At 36.2% G+C, this 20,700-nt stretch overlaps 3 protein-coding genes and 1 pseudogene across 3 annotated transcripts; 2 read left to right on the forward strand and 2 right to left on the reverse strand.

The window, feature by feature from the left end:
* Positions 1–930: 930 nt before the first annotated feature.
* LOC132628098 (protein IQ-DOMAIN 32) lies at positions 931–7,064 on the forward strand. The gene is made up of 6 exons (XM_060343811.1): positions 931–1,175; positions 3,035–3,658; positions 3,749–3,937; positions 4,023–4,103; positions 4,212–5,769; positions 6,691–7,064. The coding sequence occupies exons 1-6, from the start codon at positions 1,086–1,088 to the stop codon at positions 6,708–6,710; spliced, it is 2,562 nt and encodes an 853-aa protein (XP_060199794.1). The 5' UTR covers positions 931–1,085; the 3' UTR covers positions 6,711–7,064.
* A 256-nt stretch (positions 7,065–7,320) lies between these two features.
* Positions 7,321–8,886, reverse strand: LOC132629152 (tRNA nucleotidyltransferase cca2-like; annotated as a pseudogene).
* Positions 8,887–9,494: 608 nt separating this feature from the next.
* LOC132628099 (uncharacterized) lies at positions 9,495–12,621 on the forward strand. Its single transcript, XM_060343812.1, has 2 exons — positions 9,495–9,909; positions 12,309–12,621. The coding sequence occupies exons 1-2, from the start codon at positions 9,553–9,555 to the stop codon at positions 12,336–12,338; spliced, it is 387 nt and encodes a 128-aa protein (XP_060199795.1). The 5' UTR covers positions 9,495–9,552; the 3' UTR covers positions 12,339–12,621.
* A 552-nt stretch (positions 12,622–13,173) lies between these two features.
* LOC132628100 (uncharacterized) lies at positions 13,174–18,997 on the reverse strand. The gene is made up of 7 exons (XM_060343814.1): positions 18,743–18,997; positions 17,172–17,786; positions 14,800–14,987; positions 14,487–14,710; positions 14,197–14,393; positions 13,620–13,745; positions 13,174–13,523 (listed from the first exon to the last, which is right to left on the reverse strand). Exons 1-7 carry the CDS (start codon positions 18,893–18,895, stop codon positions 13,425–13,427), a joined length of 1,602 nt encoding a protein of 533 aa, XP_060199797.1. The 5' UTR covers positions 18,896–18,997; the 3' UTR covers positions 13,174–13,424.
* Between the last annotated feature and the right edge of the window lie 1,703 nt (positions 18,998–20,700).

The following is a 20,700-nucleotide window of genomic DNA, read 5'->3' on the forward strand; positions in this document are numbered from 1 at the left end:
CATTTGTTGTATGAGGTATTGGTGAACTACTTTTGATTTTTGAATACGTTTTGCGTCATTAAATATTGATTGTTTCATTTATTAATTTCTTTTTTGTCCCTGTTTTCATTTATTAATTTCTTCATTGTCCCTTTTCATTTATTCAACTGTATTCTACACTATTTCTTTCAAATCTAAACATTTACTCCCTCCGTCCACTTTTATTTGTCCAGTATGAACTTTACACATCCCTTAAGAAATCATAAATGAAGTGCATAATTGACTATAATACCCATATTAATTGGTGCATAGTTTTAATGAACTTGAACAATGATTTAAAATGAGTAATTAATACTATGGGTAAAATAAAAAAAAAAATTGTCTTCTCTTCTCTTGATATGCTAAAAGTGACAAGTAAAAGTGAAAATTCATTTTTAATATAGCGGACAAGTAAAAATAAACTGAGGGAGTAATACAATAAATAGAAAATTCATCTTCAACTCAATAGAGGTTATAGATGTGAATGTAATAAATAAAGGAATGACAAAACAGCTATAGCTCTGCATTTACCAATAACAATCTTGGTGAAGTGACAAATACTTCTTCTCGAGTTTTGACGCGAATCAAAATTTACTCTTCAATGCGAACTTTTGGCGCGAATACAAATTTAATTAAACCCCGCTACAAATATCAAAAACCGAATTAAAAAGAAAAATACAGGTCTAAAGTTGGATTTTTAAATGGGATAATTTTTGTCTTCAAGTCTCAACGGAAATATATATATATTCAATATCTTTTTCCCTTTAATTTTCGTTTATAAAGAGACTACTAATGGGACCTGTAAAAAAAGGAAAAGCAGAAGCTACGGACCTCAAACTGCAAAAGTAAGCTAGATTTTAGGAGAGTGTTGAGGTCCGTGTTCATTAAAAAAAAAATAAATTATTTTTCATTTTTCATTTTTTTTAACTTTTAATTTTTATTATTATCAGCTCATCTCAGGTACAATTTCCAACAAATATAGAATATCTACTACTACTAGCAACAACAGTGGAACAAGAAAGGCTATACAAGACTGGTCAATCAGCTGAGTGAAAGAAGAAAAAAGAATGGGAAAATCAACAGCTTCTTCTTGTTTCAAGATCATTACTTGTGGTAGTGATTCTGTTGATCATGATGAACTTGAAGTTCCTTCTGAGGTAAAAATGAAAAATCTACAACCCCTTCTTGTTAGATCAAACTTTTAGCTGTTTTTTTCCATTGCAAAATTGATATTGTATCTTGAAAATTGAATCTTTTTTGTGAGATAATGGTTTCAACTGAATCTTGGATCAACCCCTTCTTTTTTTTTTTTCTTTACAAATTTGTTAAGTTTTTGAGGTTATGGAGTTTTCTGTGAGTTGAGATAGTTATCTTCTTGAATAAAGGAGGTTTCTTTGTGGAAGGTATGTAGGGAAGTTTTAAACTTTAGCACTGGATCTTTATTAGGGGTGCAATATTGTTAAATGTAGAGTGATTAGGTTTGGATTTGATTTGTAGTTTGCTTGAAAACTTGTTAGATTTGTTCATATCAAGGTTAAATGTATTTGTGTGAATTATGTACTTTCATTTTGGATGTTGTTTTTTATTCAACACCAAGGAAAGGGTTGATGTTGGTTAGTGCATATAAACCATTTACTCCATGAAGCTGTTAGCTGCATACTGTATGGATTCAATGCGTCTCGAAAATGGAAATGAATTGAATTACTATTCTAAGTGGCTCTCTTTCATTTAGAGGGGAATGAAAAAAATATTGATGTAATTTACCAATCAAAAGGAAAAGAAAATTGATTCGATTTGTGACCGCCAATGAGGGCTCTGTTTTTCCTAAGGTAAATGCTAGCCTAAGTTCTCAATTCTGGTGTTCGTGCCTCTTGTGACGACCTGATATATAACTGACGCTGACAGTAAATTTTACATACGAGTTCGCTGGACCTGTCAATCAATCAACTTTGCCTACAACAACAACAACAACAAAACCTAGCGTGATCCCACAAGTGGGGTCTGGGAGGGTAGGATGTATGCAGACCTTACCTTTACCTTTTTGGGGATAGAGAGGCTGTCAGATTGTGTTGCATTGTTTGTCAAAATTTAGTTTCGCTATTGAGTTGTTATACTTGCTCTTAGTATTGTCTTTTCAAACATCTAGATTATAATGTCAAGTTGAGTACGTAAAATTATAACGTTAACTTAATCTTTTTGAGGACGCAACATGAAACCCCAATGCAAACGCTACTTGTTTCCAAATGCTTTATGCCAAATATATGATGTCTTCCTTCATACATCATTATGGCCTTGCTGCTGTTTTTTTTTCAGTAATATAGGTTTAGCTGATGATTCCAGCTATTAGACTTCACATTACCTACTCCCCCATTGGTGGAGCGCTTAAGTATGAAAAAAACACATCAAGTGCTAAACCACCAACATACCTGTGACAAAACATGATTATGAAGAGACGCTTGTTTATGATTTCATTTCTTATCTATGGCTTCTGCATGGGAGGTGGCTTTTTTTTTTTTTTTTTTTTTGGGGGGGGGGGGGGGGTGGGGGAGGGGTTGGGGGTTAAGAGGAAGGCAGAAAAAAGAAAAAAAACATCATTTCTTCCAAAAGTGAGTAGATATGATAAAGAAGATCTTGTTGTCAATGGTTTCGTATTCCTATCAGAGGCCTCTGGGCATATTAATTTTTCTTACTATTAGAAGCTTCATTTTCAGATCTTCCTACTATATGCATCATGACTCATCTACCTATGTGTGTAACTTGATTCTATAAATGCTCAATCTACAATCTGCACGTCGCCGTCTCTTTCTATGTATACTTTATGGGTAAAGAGAGAAATTGACAGAAATGTAGGGGTTGCTAAACTCTGCTACTTGCAATAAAACTTTATATCGTATTAGATATCCAGTTAAATATCTTACACAATTCTAATAAAAGTTTTTTTTTTTCAGAATTTTACTTCTGCTTTTACCATCGTCTTTATTCTTTGTTGGATGAATTATTTGATGCATTTTCCCAGAGTAAGAGCTCAAGCGACAAACGTGGATGGAGTTTCCGCAAGAAATCTGCCAGGCATCGTGTGTTAAGCAACACAGTAGTTTCAGAAACACCATCTGGGAACAAGGACTGGCCAGAATCTGCTAACGCCAACTCGCAAAGGCAATCTAACTCTACCATTCCAGAGAAGGCATCTGTCATCCAATGGGCAGATGAGAAACCCCAGTTTTCAACTATCGAGAAGTCCCAAGTCTCAGTAGACGAGAAACCCCAGGGCCAGGCAGACGAGAAGTCTCAGGTCCCGGAAGACGAGAAGCCCCAGGGATCGGAAGAGGAGAAGCCCCAGGGCCCGGAAGATGAGAAGCCCCAGGGCCTGGAAGATGCAAAGCCTCAGGTCTCCGCAGACGAGAAGCCACAGCTAGTGGAGGTCTCAGTGGATGAGAAGGCCTTGGTCTCCGAAGACGAGAAGCCCAGCATCTCTTCAGATGAGCAGGTCCACATCTCATCAGACGAGAAACCCATGGTCTCAGCCTTGGTGGAAACAAAGCTATCAGAGCCAGTAACAAATAGAGTCGATGATGGTAAAAGAGACATCATTCCGGATGAACGTATTGTTGTTATCCAGACTGCAGTCAGAGCATTTCTGGTACCTCAATTTTGTGTTCTCTTCTTTCAATTGACTTGAGTTTTTGGGAATTATAAAGTTAATTTTGTATTTAATGGTTTCTTCTCCTAGGCACGAAGAGCTCAACTGAAGCAAAAACATATAACTAAATTGCAAGCTGCTGTACGTGGACATTTAGTTCGCAGGCATGCAGTAGGAACTCTGCGATGTGTCCAAGCTATTGTCAAAATGCAAGCTCTTGTTCGAGAACGTCACGCTAATCGCACTGCAGAAGGATCTTATATCAAGGAGAAGCTAAATGTAAGTATTGGAAAGATGAAAAGCATGAAACTATATTGGTAATATTTCTTGCTCAAGCTTAAATCTGAAGGTTTTTTTCTTTCAGGGAAAGGAGAACTCAGGGACGAAATCAGAGTTCACATATACTTCTATTTCAAAGCTACTGAGCAATAGCTTTGCTCGACAGGTATATATCCGTTATTTTCCGCTAATATGAAATGAAATATGCGACAATCTTTTTGAAAGTGTATCACTTCCCATCCAAACTGATTTGTTATTTCTCCTTTGGTGCAAGCTCCTTGAATCAACTCCAAAGACCAAAAGTATTAATATTAAGTGTGACCCTTCCAAATCCGATTCTGCCTGGAAATGGTTAGAGAGGTGGATGTCTGTTTCATCACCAGGAAATCAACCGTCACCACAGTCAGAATTATCTGTGGAGCAGCAGGAAAAGGAAACTAGTGAACACCCCAGTAACCTTGTGGAAAGTAAAGTTCAGCTTGATTCTGAGCCAATGGAATCGTTATCTGCAGTGCCATCTGAAAGTGATGAAAATTTGATCACTTATGATGCAGACAGCTTAGAGTTGCAAACTGACAATCCATCACTATCTCCTCGGACTCAGAATGTTGATGATAAAATTTCAAGAGATGACATTTTCTATTCTCTTCCTACCAATTTTGAGGTCCCTGAGATGGAGCCCGATTCTTTTTCTGCAAAGACTGAAGTTGAGAGAGAGGATACACATTCTCTTGAACCTCTAGACACAGAGAGCAAGAAGGTTTTACATGGATCAAGAAAGGCAAGTAATCCTGCATTTATTGCTGCTCAGACAAAGTTTGAGGAACTCACTTCAGTAGCTAAACCAACCAAAGTGTCTGGTTTGTCCAATCATAAAGCTGAAGATGAATCTAAAGAAGATACGTTTTCTTCTATCACTGATCATTCATTTGGGGCAAGGGAAACTGCTCTGTCAGAAAAGTCCGTTCCTCATAGTACAAGAGCTCAAGTTGGTGGTTCTTCGGAATGTGGCACGGAGCTTTCTATTTCTTCTACCCTTGATTCACCAGATAGGTCTGAAGTCGGAGCTCATGTATTTGAAACTGAACATCATAAGAACAATGGATATCCTCACATTGAAGATGATAGCACAAATGACTTATCACAGTCCGACTATGTTCAGGCAGGGAGAGAGGATCCTACTGATGATGCTAAGCATGCAGATGTTATGGTCAGTTCAGATCTATCACCCGAAGAGCAGAAGCCTGAGAACAATTCAGTTAACGTTCAAATAGAGCAAGAAGCTAAGACGGATCGGCTATACAACGCATCACCAAACGCATCTCCAAGGAGCCATATAACTGTCCCTGAATCTGAAGGGACACCTTCTAGTCAAGTGTCAGTGAATCCTAAGAAGACAAAAAGTAGTGAAAAAAGTGGATCAATTCCCAAGTGCCGTTCTACTGCCCCTGCTGGCAAAAAGTCTCCTTCAAAATTAAACCATGCTCCAGGTACAACTAGTTTGGAACAATTACCTAAGGATCATAAAAATGGGAAACGACGGAACTCGTTCGGTTCAACAAAAGCTGGACAAGTTGATCAGGAGGCTAGAGATAGCAGTAGTAGCAGTACTCTCCCAAGTTACATGCAAGCAACAGAGTCTGCAAGAGCCAAAGCAGCTATCCCAAATAGCTCTCCAAGATCTAGTCCAGATGTCCACAATAAAGATGAATACATCAAAAAGAGACACTCTCTCCCTGGTTCAAATGGTAGGCAGGGTTCACCTCGTATCCAGCGGTCTCTCTCAAATGCACAGCAGGGTCCAAAGGGAAATGGAACTCAATCTCCACAGGGTATTTCCTAAACCTTCATACGCCTTGCATACATTCTATTGCTATTGGATAATGCAAGAGAACTAACATGAGCTTCTGACTGGAGTTATGACCCCACACTCCCAACTCATGTCCTACCTAGTACCTCCTTCCCCCAGGATAGAATCAAGTATGATATCCATAGTCACCTGAAAACTATTAACACTCTGCTGATATGGCGTCACAATGATATAGATGAGTAAATGACCTCAGGGGTTGTTTGGTTGCTGGTTAGAGTTTTTCAAGTATTAGTAAGTATTAGTAATGCAGGGTTAGTTATTCCATCTTCTACCCTGCATAAAATAATGCATAAATTTCCTCATAATTTATACATGTATTAGTTATGAGGGATTGTAAACTGGTAACCAAACACCGTACTTTGTGTTGAATATACATAGCCAACTAAAATGCTACCAAGCATGGTATTAGTTTTGCTGGTTTTACTACATGAATAATTATTCCTAACCAGCAACCAAAAGACTCGTAAGTGTTTTGACCACTAACAAATGGTATGAACTACCTTTTTGAACCCGGCATGTTCGTCAATTGCAGCACTGTTTGTGCAAACCAAATCTTTCATATCACACATCAATCACCTGGCATTTATTCTTCCCCTTGAACTCTGGCATTTCTGGTTTTATATGATACCAAAATTAGACTACTTTCATCGACGCCAAAATTGATAATTGTGAACCATGCTTGTGTGTCCCCTAGAGGTCCTCTTATCCGTGAGCTTTTTCGCGCAAAATTTCGTGAAAATTTATTGGCATTTTATATGATGACAATTTTGGCTCACCAAGAATCCTTAACACTTGAGCTGGTTTTTTTTCTTTCTTCCAATTCTGAGCTTTATGTAATTCTCATGTGTGTAATGTTTTGTCGATCTCTAATGTGTTTTTTCAGAGAGGAAATGGCAGAGATGAGTAGAGTTCCTCTGTGACACTACTAACGGATGGCGTATGATGGGTGTGGCTTATCGGCACTTCCTTTGGATGAATGATGATCATCTGCTCTTAGGAATTCCACAGCAAAGCCATGCCCTGGACTATTATTTATTTGTGAAGAGAAATGTAGAAAGAGATATTTTTCTTGTAAATTTACTATATGCTCATGCCTACTCAAACCCCCCTTTTCTTTTTCAAGGATTTTGTTTGGGATGCTTGTTTCTTCTTTTTCCTTTACATCACCATTTGTGTGTATCTTTATATTGTGTGCTTTTCTGGCTGATGTATTTCTGACTGCTAATGAGAAGTTTGGGAGAGTTTCTTTCAGCTGAAGGTGCTGGTATCCAAGTTTATTTGATTCTTTTGATATTAGGTGAAATTTGCCTTTAATAATATTGAATCAGAGTTAAGTACCCTTTAGCAAGGATCTTGAACAATAAATGTAACCACAGAATATTGTAAAAATGGGTTAAAGGGTATAAACTGTTAGATTAAAGATGTAATCTTCTTTTGAGAATAAAAGAATGACTTGAAAGTAAATTGCCTTGCCTCTCTTCTTTAAACTAATATTATCGCTGTATAGAGAATACTACTCTTGTCCCTCACGAGCAAGTGAAAAACTACTCGGTTCTTCTTCGTTTTCACCGAGTTTTTGCTTCATCCATTTAAGGCATTCTTTAGCAGTACCAGAAGGAAGATGTTCAAGCTGCCACACTAGCAATCTTTGTTGCCATTCTTTAACAACTGATCCTCCACTTCTAATCTTCAAAACCTCCATAATTTCCTTTCCATCAACCTGTGGTTTCATTTCCCAATCCTTCTCCGAACATAGAGTAGTTGTAATTGCATCCTCTACTGTCTTAAATAAACCGCTTCTCTTGTCGATGTTTTCAACAGAATGCATCAAAAGCATAGATAGAAGAAGAGCGACAGGCCAAAATTCTTTAATTTCTCGAATTAGTAGTCCAACTTCTACAACTACAAGTAATGGAATTAAGGTAACAAACCTGTTAGCTGCATTATGCAAGCTTATGATTGTTTGTGCGTCACTGGCCTTCAACTTGAGAGAATCGCGAACAATATAATTGACGATTGGAATCTCTCTCTTTGGCTCGGTTATTCTTCTCTTTGTAAATGTAAATTCCCTCTCTCAATGGCAGAAATAAAGCAGCATACTGGCAAAGTCTCTTTTGATCATTAGAAAATGAAGAAGATCCAATTAAATCCAAAAGTCTCAAAGCTGAATGCAAGTAAGCAACACACTGCCTTACAAATCCCTCAGAATTTGATGGTTTTGCATCACATGGAACACTAAATACATTCCAAAATAATTTCAAGTCAGCAATATAAGCCATTGCTTGTATTGGATTTTTCGCTTGTTTTCCAGATATCATAAGATCAATTTCATGTCCAACGCGTTCTCTGCTAATTTTATCAATAAGAGCAGTTCTCACATCCTTATCTTTAGCTGCCTTCTTTAATTCTTCATCTAACATAAACCCAAACCTTGCACCAAAATGAATAGCTCGAAGGACTCTTAAAGGATCATCCATAAAAGTTTGCTTTGGATTTAATGGAGTGGCAATTCTTTTAGACTTCAAATCTTCCAAACCCCTTTTTGTAAAATCTTCGATTGAATTTGTTTGAATGTTGTAAAACAAGCTATTAATTGTCAAGTCCCTACGATATGCATCCTCTAATGCAGTGCCAAGTTGTTGTAGCCTTGTAGGAATACGACTATTGTTGTTACTATAATCTTCTGATCTTAAGTTGACAAAATCAATCAATACGTAACGTCCAGATTTAAGGTGCATGCGCATCTTTGTTGTTTCCAAGTGTTTTGACTGATCAAGTTTGGACTTTATGACAGTAACTTTGTTAGGATCATAACATAGTTCTTCGTTTTTTTTTTTTTTTTATACTGCTCCACTTTCTCGTAGAATTGTTGTCCTGTCATATTGTCTATAGCAATATCGATATCGTTGGACTGTAAGCCTAGAAGCTTATCGCGAACCCAGCCACCAGCAACACGAAGATGTGTATCGAGATTAAAATGCTTGACAACTTTGAGAAGAAGATCGAATATCTCCTTCTCGTCTCGAGTCAGATCAATAAGGATTGACGACGATGAAGGTGGAGATGCTGACTCCGCCATTGTTGAAACTTCGCCAAAAAAACGCTAGCTTGAGTATCATGCTATTTTATAGAGGAGATATAAGCTTTGTACACATTCTATAAGAGTGTTCTAAGTAATGTTTGGTTGTTGGTTAAAATTTTATGCAAGTCTTGATAGGATTTAGTTATACAAAAATATTTTTAGAATAATCGATCGGGTTGTCGGTTTTATTTAAAAATAAAAATAAATTATTTTTGAGAAACTCACCAGTTCAATCCGATTTTGGTCAAAACTCCATTTAAACTATGTAAATAAATCGACAGAGTTTAGTCGATTTTTTATTTTTCTCCTTTTTGGCGCAAAAAGAGACCGAGCTCAATCAATTTTATTTAAAGAAAGTTGGGATCAAATCGATTGAGTCGGTCGTTCGTTCGATTTTTTTTTTTCAATCTCTTTTTGCCGTATTTTTTTCTAGTCACCATTATTTAAGGCCATTTTATTAGTTGGACTAAAGGTGCTCAACTTCATCAAATTTAAGGAACTAAAGGCTCAAAACTATATTTGAAGGACCAAAATAAACCTGTTCGGATAAAATTTTGACTAAGAACTCCAATAATTTAAATAAATAAAATAAAAACCAAAATATATAGTGGAAACTGGAAAGAGTGGCAATCAGAAATTAGCTGCGCAAAAGAGAAGGAGAAAATGTTGAAATTCTTGTCAAAGGTGAAAATCGAATTCAATGCCTTAGACCCACGTATAGCTTCATGTATGGAGTTTTTAGCTCAATGTAATGCTCCTAAAGCCAAAGAATCAAACCCAAGTTGTCAAGTACAGGTCAAGCGCCGCACAGATGACCACCCACCTCAAATTACTGTCACATTCGTTAATGGAGTCGAGCAATCCTATGATGCCACGTCGACACCGGCACAGAATATAAGGACTATGATTCTTGAAAAGGGACAGTATCTTGAGACTGAACAGATGTTTCGTGAAGCTGGTGAGAAATGGCCTGTTATTATTCCTGATCATGAGCTCAAACAACCATTTCTTGGAATAAAGGTGAGTGTGTTTTTACTGGTTTTGGTTATGATTTCGTTGAGGCATTTCGTCGAACATGTTGAGAGTGATTTTACTACAATTCGTTTGAGGCATTTCGTCGAACATATTGAGTGTATAGCTTTTAGAACTGCTTATGTTTCTCTTTTCGTTTGTTTGGGGCGCAGTGGCGAAATCAGGATTTTTGATTCAAAATATAAACAAACACGAAGAAGCAAAGAGGAATAAATAAAATGATTTTGATCCTGTTTATACAGTTGTAATTTGCAAGCAAATGGGGTTAGAATGATCCCCTTGTGCCCCCATAGCTCCGCTCATGGAGGGGGGGGGGGGGGGGGGGGGGGTTGAGCTGGAGAGATTATGATATCTTTCTATAATTTTCTTGAAATTTGGTGCTTTTTGTATACCAGACCCCACTTTGTCGGATTTCACTGGGTATGTTGTTGGTACTTCTCTGTATAGAGACCTTCTCGAAGGATGATAGAAGTGTTGTATTCATAACTGGCCTGTTTAAATTGGATGATGAAATGAGAACTCTTTTGTTGTGCTAGAGGTGTTGCATTCATTGTTACTGTGGTTATGTTGTTGCTCGTCCTGTACATTGGAATCTGGAGAACCCTTGTGAATATTTGCTATTTTGTATGTTCCGTCCTGATTGAGTTGTTATTTGTCCATTTATTGTTCTTAGCTGATGTCTATATTTTCAACGTCTTGGAACTTTTGTTTTCTAATCTTAAACGAATTCGTGTGGATTTTCTGGTTTGTTAGCATCTGGTACTGTCTATCAATATCAACTAAAACATGAAAACTAAATAAGATCCCTTCCAATTGCATAAACTTGAGCAGAATAGTAAGATGCCCTCTTGTAATAGTTAGTGGCTATCAGTTTACCTAACTATTTTCATATGACTTAAGTTTTAAGGTCCGTTGTATAATGATTCGTAGACAAAGAATAACAGGTCGATGTTCTTAAGAACACTTGCAGATATCCTTGATATTAAAAGCTAAATATTACATTTACCAGCTCTACTATATATGCCTATGTGTATGGCCTTGTGTGTGTGTTTATAAAAAATGATACGCGAGACAACACTTCCTAGATAGCTGAAAGCATGTTTATCATGTGGGAGTAGCCCACGATCATAAAGAAGGGATCTTTATATCATGATAGGAGATGCAATCAAGGTATTAGCCTTTCTAGGCGCCAATATGGATCTAAAATTGCATTAACCAGTTATCCCAACAAGATCAGTGGAATCTAGACAATGGCCAAAGTTGTGATTAGAGGTGCTGTGATAAAGGGGTTCAATGTCTCACTTATCACTTTCAACAGAAAATGGAGTGGTTTTGAGGAGCTTTATGGATTGGTCAGACTCTTCGAAAAATTATGTTAAAGAGTAATAGTATAAGAGACTTTGAGGAGCTTTTGTTTCAAGAGGATCATTGATAAGAGCAAGAATATAGTTCTTGGTAGTTGATACTGATTTAGTTGACATTGAAGAGTCACTCTTGTTGGCATGCTTCAAAATCAATTGCTAGTTATTAGTCTAGGAAGGAAATGTAGTTTGGGAGCACTTCCTTCTTCGTAATAAAATGAACTTCTCTATATGTCCATAAAGTGGTTGATTAGGCTAAGTTGCCTGAGGTCTTTCTGAGAAGAAAAAAAAAAAAGGCAAGTTACCAAGTAGAAGACAAGAGTCCTGAAGGAAAGGCAATAGGAAGTGTTAGTTAGGAAGAGAGATCTGAGCTTTTAGATGTTGAAACCTATGAAACATGGACACCAAATTAAACTCTGACAGCCTATCAATTGCTTTTAGGTCTTGAACGTGCCTTACAAACTAGCCTGATCTGTGTTTATTTTCCTATGTTTCTGTACTTTTGGTCTTCTTGTCCTACATTTGTACAATTTGCATACCGAGTTTGGCTATCGCTATGGGGTTTCATCATCGTTTTCCTCTTGTTCCCTCCTCTTCATTTTCCTTCTGTCTTCTTATCCTGAAACTGTGCTTCTTCGACTTGAGTATGAAAGAAATTTGGACATTTAGAATCATCTGCATTTTGTTCCAGATATATGAATCATAAATCTCGCTCTATCCTTTTTCTTTTCAGAATAAATTTTAGCTTTTACATATAATGTTCTGCTGCCCAAAAGTTTGAAATTACTTTTTGGTGCTGCTTAGGTTTAAGAACTTGTTGAAACTGTTGCCTTTGAGAGAGATAGAGAGAGAGAGAGAGAGAGAGAGAGAGAGAGAGAGAGATAGAGGGTTCTGAAAATCCAGAAAATTTGCTGAATCTTTTACTAGCTACTTGCTCCGACAATGAGTGTGTGACTGGGAGTATTTTGTTATTCTTACTTAGTTATTTGGTTAGTCTTTTAACTGTATTCATCTACAAATTTTCAGCCAAAGAAAGCAGAAGAGAAGAAGCAGTAATCACAGCCCGTCACACCAAGCTTGTTATTGGGGCATTTTTTTCAGCGTTAGATCAACTACATGACATTACAGAGTTCTAAACCACAGAAATGGATCTTTAAATAGGGGGAAAGCTAGCTTTTCTTGTTGGATGTATGTTAACAAGAATATTAGATTTGTTCTAGATCATAAATTTGCCGTCCATTGTGTTGTGAGACTTTGAGATGCCTTCCCAATCCCCATTTCATTTACCCTTTATCCCTGCAAAAGAATAATCCTTCCTTCCTAAAGATTTGATTTCATATTTCCTTCCTAATATTTTGTCCTTGAAGTAACCATGGTATGGGGATTCAAGGGCCATCTTTAAGTTTTTACCAGACAGTAAACGTTTAGTAGCTCTGTTGGAAAGTGACGGTCTCTGTTCTATAGCATATTAAGTTGCACATTTTCTTTTAGATGTTCACTGCATCCACCCCAAATATTAGTCGTTTGGCAAACTAGATTTGCACATCTCTTAAGAAAATACTAACTCTTAAATAAAAATATGTAATTTGATTAAATTGCCCTAATAAAATAGGTATTGAGATTTGATCACATAACAATTAATACAGATAAATTTGCAAAACTAAGATTAATTCTTTCTTGATTTGATAAGTGGACATTCTTTTTGGCCTAAGAAAAAAAGGCTAAGTGGACATTTTTTTGATCTGTTTTAGATAAACAAGGTCATTTATTACTTTATGCAAACTGTTCCAATTAGGGGAGCATCAATCGAGGAGGAGATAAATGGTAATTTAGATAAATACTCTCATAACTAAAGCTAGGATCGTGCAAAAATCTTAAAAAACGGATAATATCGACCACAGAGAGTATCTCAAATCTTGTATACATCTACATCCTTCATGAAAATGCATTATGTTTCTGTACTACATAAACTTTCCCACTTTGACACTAGTGTCTGCAGAGAGTGTAAAATAGAGACATATGAAGCCAAACATACAAATCTTATTCCAAAGTGAAGTAGCAAATAAAATTTGAAACATTTCCCTATATACATATGATAAAAGTTCTGGATCATGTGAAAATCTCTTCTAGTGGAGAATTAGTTCATCGTTCTTCCCGACGAACTCTGTTGGGGTCAGAAACCATATCCATCATTATTTTCTCAGGAGAATCTTCCCAATTTCCAAATGAATTCAAGTCAACCTGCAAATAAGATAGATAATGAAAAAAGAGGAACCAACTTTATATCATGCTCATAACTTGATGAAACAGTGAACAATGTTCACTGAAGTCATTTACCTTTCGTTTTTGCGCAGTAAAGAGTTCCTCCCTCTTCTTATACGATGATTGAATATCTCTAGCCCTTTTTCCTCCCAATCCCAAAACCTCCACATCCATAATCAAAGATTCAACTGGCAAGTACCCCTGAATATGGCATTGAGATGATCGGGAACATCAGAAGAGAAACAATAAGAATTTCTAAAGAGCAATGGTCAGCATTTGAAGTATTACCAGTATTACCATTTACTACAAAAGGAATTCTCCTCCTTGGGACTTGTACAAAAAGAAATAAAAGATACCGCTACTCATGTCACAAGTACATTAAACAAATGTATGCGAGATGGAGAGTTCATATGAAGATTTGTGTTTTTACCCCATATCCATGTGTTGCGGACTCCAAGGTTTTGCAAATTTATCACACTTCTATATATCAATCCTCTAAAATTAAAGCATGGGGCTTTGTTTGACTAACAGTGGCAGGAAAGGAAACAAACAATATGCAGAAAGCCTATAATACACTATGCTATTTTATAGAAAATCGAAGTATTTTCACACCTCTGTCACATATATGCATCTAAATGACTAATTAGCTAACCTGATCAGGGTAAAGAGGACCATGATGGTAAGTTTTGTCACAAGCATGATGACGAACTGTAACTTTAGCAAAATCTTCATCCACAGATATTCTTTCATTGCCAGAGGATCCTCCAAAAGCAAGTCCGACAGGCTTCGGATGAGCGTCATATTTAACTGTCGCATGCAAGTGGCTGTAAACAAAGTTTTTCTCCTTCCCTGCCAAATGAACAGCTTATTACCCTTATTGTACATCATTCATGTTTCTTTTCTTTAAGGAACTCTATGAGCTGGTGAAACCAGATACGGTACCTGAAGGTGTGAACACATTAAAAACCGGACTAATGGAGTATAAACTACCAGACGTCCCATAGAATTTGTCATGATTTTCTAAACCCTGCTCAATGAGAACACCAATTATCCATCTCTTTGCATCGTTATTGACCTCATGAGCAGAGATAAGAATTAGCAATGGACCATTATATCCTTCAACATTTGACCAAAATCTATTCAGACCTTTTCCATGAAGGGAAGACCTATAAGGTTGGGAGAAAATGACCATCAATTCAGAAAGTATAGAAAGTAATACAAGTTCCAGAAATAGAAGGCCAGATAAAGTACAAACCGATAAAGTAGGTAATCATCTACTTCCTCTGCAGCACTTGGAAAGCATGCCTTTGACATCTCTTCACTTAAAGTGCCCCTCAATGTAAGTGAGAGAGCCCAGGCCCTTCCAGAATTAAGGAGACGGCCAACGGTCATTTCCTTTGCAGAAATATCATGCGAGAAAAGGTCCGCTTGCTCAAGTTTTTCCTGTTATTAGTTCATATTCAAAATTAGTAATGGCAGAATTCCAATTTATTGATCACAGCATCGTAAGTGTTCATATGTAATATGGCCTCAAGGGCGACAAAAAATAAACAATTGTGAAACTTGTATAACCGCCTATTTTCATCTTCTATCAAGAAGATAATGAAACAATCTGCCAGAATATGAAATTTCCAGTTTATTTGTAATAGATTCTCATGAAAAGGAAGTTGAACTCCAATAACAATTCGGTTATAGGTCTTTGTAAGATGTCAAAATCAAACTAGATTCTACTTGGACAACAAGCTTTAAAATAATCTTGAGCGACGAGAAGGTGTTCTCTGCTGGTTCATAGCTGACTTGTTTTTCTTCCCTCATCTCATCCATTCTTCTGCCACCGTCTTTTTATGTCAAAGACATGGTCACGAAGCGGAAGACATGTTAGTCTTGAGAGATAAAAAAAAAGGTGGGAAATAGATGTTACAAGACACCATATTCAAACGACGGAAAATACAGACGTAAAGGCAACCTTAAGATGGTTATGCAAGACAAAATATATATCACATAAAGAGACTGCCGATTGATAGCAAATTAGCAAGAAAAAATAAACAGAACAACTGCAGTTCCTCTTCTTAAGTAAAAGATTATATTCATATGAGCACAAATAAAGTGCCACGATATACAGAAAAGGGAGTCAATGGAACCCATGCCAATACCACATTATAGGGGTTCTCTTAGCATGTGAGAAAACTATGAGGCGTAACATGCATGTATAAAATTGAAATGGAAAACAACTTGCACTAGAAGTATGTTTTTCCCTAGTAAAATATACATAAAAGCAAATCTATACCTCAGGACTATGCTTCATGTCATTTCTTTTGTTCTTGTGCCCCCCCACCCCGGGCCCCGCCCCAATAGCACTAAGTCCTGAACCTAGCAGTGAGACCACCAAGAGATGTGAATGTTTTTTAAAAGGAAGACAAGCGACTGAAATTGAACTGAGGACACTAGTTTTAGATTAGGACTATGAGAACATGCTATATCCAACAATGAAAGTAAACTCCAAAATATTTATAAAGAAGATTTTTTTTTTTCCCGAAAAAGAACTGTCATATATATATATATGCTTCTGATAAAGAATACTACCTATACCGTCATTTGTATTGTACTTCATTGGAAACATTGTTTCCCTCATTAGTTCTTCACAAGAACAGGCAAGTTGTGAATACATCCAAGTGTCCCTTACAAGAGGCAAGTCGTCCTCCTATACAACAAATGTGCCGTCCAAACTACTGAAGAATAAGTATATTACTCTTATATGAAGAGGGACTCCACTTGTAAGGTTTCACAATAACAGTTAAAAAATAGCTTAAACTAGGAAACCTAGATGGAAGACTTCTCCAGTTAAATCAGTGCAACCAGCCTACACCTTATCACTTCCCCAAATAAATATGAAAACTGTAAGCATCGCTCAGCAGAAACATTGCAGTGACTGAACTTAGAAATATAACCATTACATTAACAAAGGGAAGCATCAAGTGAACGCCACCCTTTGATAACAGAACTAATTACTCTTGCATTTCAGAAGACTCATATTGACTAGTGTAGCCATCGGTGAAACATAGCCCATTGTAAATATTCAGTAACTGACTTCTAAGAAAGAGATTAGCTTATCAAACACGTGTAACGAGCAGAAACTCCACAGTAAAAACACTTAATTGTTTGTCTTGGTTTCAGTTTAAAAAAATAAAGAAGACTCTTGAATCTTGTGGTTTCAGTTTAAACTAAAGATGTGTGTAATGTACCAAAATATCCTTAAAATCTCGTGGTATCAAAATGTCCCCGTACCCGCGCATAGCGGGAGCTTAGTGCACCGGGCTGCCTTTTTAATCTTGTGGTATTTAATATGCCATGTAAGATGTTGGGTGTTAAGAGTTGCTAAATATAAAAAGTGACATTCTTTTTTAAAAAGACTAAAAAGGAAAGTAAGACAAACAAATTGAAACGGAGGGAGAGTGGCATTTTCTCTTATCCCACAAGAATTTAGTCTTGCAAAATCCTTTGGACATATTGAAACACCTACTTTACCCTGTTTCTTAATGCACAATTAGCAATGTATCTTTATGATATCAAAAAAATCAATCAACACAAAACACACATCCAAGATTTTTTAAATTAAAAAGAGCGCACCTTGTGAGCAGCTAGGTAACAAAGTCTCGCATGGACGAATTGTCCGAAGCAATCCGCGAGGCTTGGCACTGTTTTCAAAGCCCACATTATAATCTTTGCAACAGGAAGTTGTATATCCAAGTCTAAAATGCTGCTGTTCTCCCATAAATCCAATTTTTTATCAGCTTCAGCACAAGAGTCTACAGCTGACAAAACCAAATGTGTAACATCTGGAAGACCAGAATCACCTAAACTAGACGAAGCCCTCAACTTTTTTGAATCCCACCACATGATCCAACACATTGAAAGAAGCATCTGCAAATCAACAGGCGATAAAAATCCACTGATCTTGCTATCTTCCTCATCAAAAACGACCTGCATTTTTTCTGGAAGACCTGCCTTGACAGATATTGTCCCAAATAACCTTAACAAACTATTGAGTGAAGCTGAACTAACTGTCCTTCCAGAACACTTTATATAGCCTTTTAGGAACTCAATCCAACTTATACCTCCCTTTTCAGACAAGAAAAACAAGTCAACTATTGAAGAACTCAAATGACTCAGCAAAACTGGAAATTCCTTTGGTATTGTCAGCTCTTCATTTGTTGATCCCTCACAAGAGAACTCAAAACATTTCTGTAAATAACACCACAAATTAATCACAGTACAGTTCAAACCAATAACTGAAGACAGAAAATTCAAGAAAGTCCAGCTTTTGCTACAAAAGCACCTGTGGGTGATGCAAAATAAGGGTCTTTCAAAGGTAAAGATCATAGTACAGCCAAAAAAACTCAAACAATGAAATGGGAAATCCAGCAATTCCAATAAAATCCCAACTTCTGCTAGAAAGCCACTTGTTTGAGGGTAAGTTCAAAATAGTCCCTTAAGTATGCAGTTAACAGTTTTGGTCCTTTAAGTTTGCCAAAAGTTTAACACTTTTAAACTGTACGTCTGTTAGATTTGACGGGAACTATGAAAAAGATATTAGCAGAACTCACATGCACACTTAGAGGTACAATTTCTGTAGTTTCTGCTACTTTTGATTTATTTCTAGAGTCTCGCACAACTTCTTAGGGGTAATTTCTGCTATTTTTTTTAATATCTTTTTAGTGTCTAGTATAGCTTTTTGTGTTACATCTTTTATGATTTGATGAGACTTTCTTGGTGTTGATAATTGATCCTTTTTTATCCCACTGTTTCTGGCAAATTTAACCAACAGAGTCCGATAAATAGTTTACGGAGACTAAAAGTGTTAACTTTTGGCGATCAGAACTGTTAAGTATATACTTAAGGTACTATTTTGAACCTACCCTCAAACATAACGGGCTATTTTCGTCATTTTCTCAGGCAAAAATCACCAAAATGCAAATTGAACGCAGATAAGCAAAAGGGTAAAGTTCTGTGAGTTTGAGGCAGTAAAAATGTAAATTAAGCTCATATAAGCATAAGGGCCAAGTTTGAGAAATCAGGAAAATTCCAACTTTTTGCTAGAAACCCACTTATGGGTGTCCCCAATAAAGTCACCAAAATGTAAATTGTGCACAGATAAGCATAAAGATTAAAGCTTTATAAAAAAAAAAAACAAGAATTACCTGAAGGGAATGAAGGGGAATGGAGTTAGTTTGAGGATCAGAAAGAAGAGAAAAAGCTTTTTGAAGATTAGTTAGAGCACCAGTTGATGCTGCTATTGATTCTGCTTCTCTTTGCTCAGGTGACATTTGTTCGGTCGATGAAGATTGTCCCATTTTGTCTCTTTTTTTTGATCGACTGAAATGCTTAATGTTGGAGTTTTTGTTTTGCCGATTGAAGTTTAAGAATATCAAGCAAGTGTAGAGACAAGACACGTATGTTGAGATTTATATACATTTCGATTATGTGGCTCTTCAAGTCACCCAAAAGCCAATATAATATTTGTGCATGTATTATTATTGAAAGATTGATAACTAGTACTACTACTATGTCCCATGTCAACTTATTTTTTTGAAGAAAAATATCAACTGTGGTCGACCTCATTTTCAGTTTAGAGTAGATATTAGTACTAATTGAGTTTATGCCACGTGTTGTCCACGAGAATTCGAAATTTAGAGGGGCTTTGAATTTTTAATACATGAAATCAACTGAATTCGAGATAGATTAGTTATATATATTTTAAGTAAAATTTTAGCTAAAATTATTGGATTCTGTTACATCCGTAACTTCAATGATAAATTTTTCCCTGTATATTATATGGACAACTCGAAGGAGGGTTACACGTGAAAGTATGACTAAATATATATTTTTAAGCTATTTTTATTTAAGTTCAACCTTTAAAAAATTAATGGTTAATGTAAAAACTTTTTACGTTATCGGATCACTTTAAAAACTAGTACATACATGTTATTTTGTAACAAGCATGATTTGGTAATTTATAAATTACGGTAAATGACATATTACAACAAGTAAAACGATATTCATAGTGCAAAAAACTATTTATGATATCATTGCATTAAGTTAAATCTCTTTTACTCTCTTATCAACATTGATCTCTTATCAAATTTAATTCTTGAATCGATAGGTTGTGGCTCTACACTGGGTTGTTGTTATTTGTTGTTGATAGGTCAGAGTAAATGCTCACCATTACACAGTCGTTCGCTAGAAATAGGTATGTTCATTGTAAAAAGTTAAGTGGACTTAAATGAGAGTTTGTCCTATTTGTCAAATTAAAAAGGTGAACCTAAGCTTATACAATTTGATATGAGTAAATGAGATCTCTTGCCCTCTTACAATTTGAATATAAGAAAATGACTTTTTCAGATCTCTTATGTGTAAAAAATAAAGATGTCTTGTAAAATGGTTATAAAACTAGAAAAAGTTTGTAAATGACTAAAAAACTATTTCGATGGTATAATAAACAAACGAATGAACGTGGCACAACTAGTTAATGATTCTTTAAATATCATAATTTATTTTGCAAGTTTATGGAAAGCGATTGAATTTATTAAGAATCAATACAATTATTGGATATCAATCTATAGCGCAATGACACCCTCAACATTTTGTTGACAGCAAAACTAAAGATGTTCTTTTTTTTTTTGTTCTTTAATAGAAAATGATCGTCTTTTTCTTGTCTTCTGCCTGGCTTGGACCAGTAATTCACTTCCTTGATTTATCTTTAGCAAAATAAACTGTGACTTACTTGGCACTTTTTCTTGCCTAGTTATGAAGAGTCTCATAACCACTCATTATATCAAAACAACCAGCAGAGTCTATTCAATTTCTTAGCATTCAAACAAAGCTAAATTCTCACAAGCAAGACCACTCCAACTATAACTTTTTTCCCTAATATCCTGCCAGAGTGAATCAGGAAAAGATTGTAAACCAACCTTTGTAATAGTCTTGGCAAAGCACCTTGTTCTTGGCAAAGGCTCACAGCCTTGTAAAACCAGATTATGGTCAGTCTTACAATCATCTGGACAGGGTCCACTGATCTTGCTATTCATGAACTGAGACCGCAAATCAAGAAATTTCTCACATGAATGTCCAGCAGAAGCACACCATTTCAGATCCCAGT

The sequence above is a fragment of the Lycium barbarum genome, chromosome 2 (assembly GCF_019175385.1).
Source record: "Lycium barbarum isolate Lr01 chromosome 2, ASM1917538v2, whole genome shotgun sequence".
In the NCBI taxonomy this organism is placed as follows: Eukaryota; Viridiplantae; Streptophyta; class Magnoliopsida; order Solanales; family Solanaceae; genus Lycium; species Lycium barbarum.

Coding starts and splice junctions, on each gene's coding strand:
- LOC132628098 (XM_060343811.1), top strand. CDS start 1,086: ATGGGAAAATCAACAGCTTCTTCTTGTTTCAAGATCATTACTTGTGGT. Junction 3,659..3,748: donor CTGCAGTCAGAGCATTTCTG/GTACCTCAATTT, acceptor TTCTTCTCCTAG/GCACGAAGAGCTCAACTGAA. Junction 3,938..4,022: donor ATATCAAGGAGAAGCTAAAT/GTAAGTATTGGA, acceptor TTTTTCTTTCAG/GGAAAGGAGAACTCAGGGAC.
- LOC132628099 (XM_060343812.1), top strand. CDS start 9,553: ATGTTGAAATTCTTGTCAAAGGTGAAAATCGAATTCAATGCCTTAGAC. Junction 9,910..12,308: donor AACCATTTCTTGGAATAAAG/GTGAGTGTGTTT, acceptor ACAAATTTTCAG/CCAAAGAAAGCAGAAGAGAA.
- LOC132628100 (XM_060343814.1), bottom strand. CDS start 18,895: ATGGGACAATCTTCATCGACCGAACAAATGTCACCTGAGCAAAGAGAA. Junction 14,988..17,171: donor GTTACCTAGCTGCTCACAAG/GTGCGCTCTTTT, acceptor AACTAATAACAG/GAAAAACTTGAGCAAGCGGA. Junction 14,711..14,799: donor GATGATTACCTACTTTATCG/GTTTGTACTTTA, acceptor CCAACCTTATAG/GTCTTCCCTTCATGGAAAAG.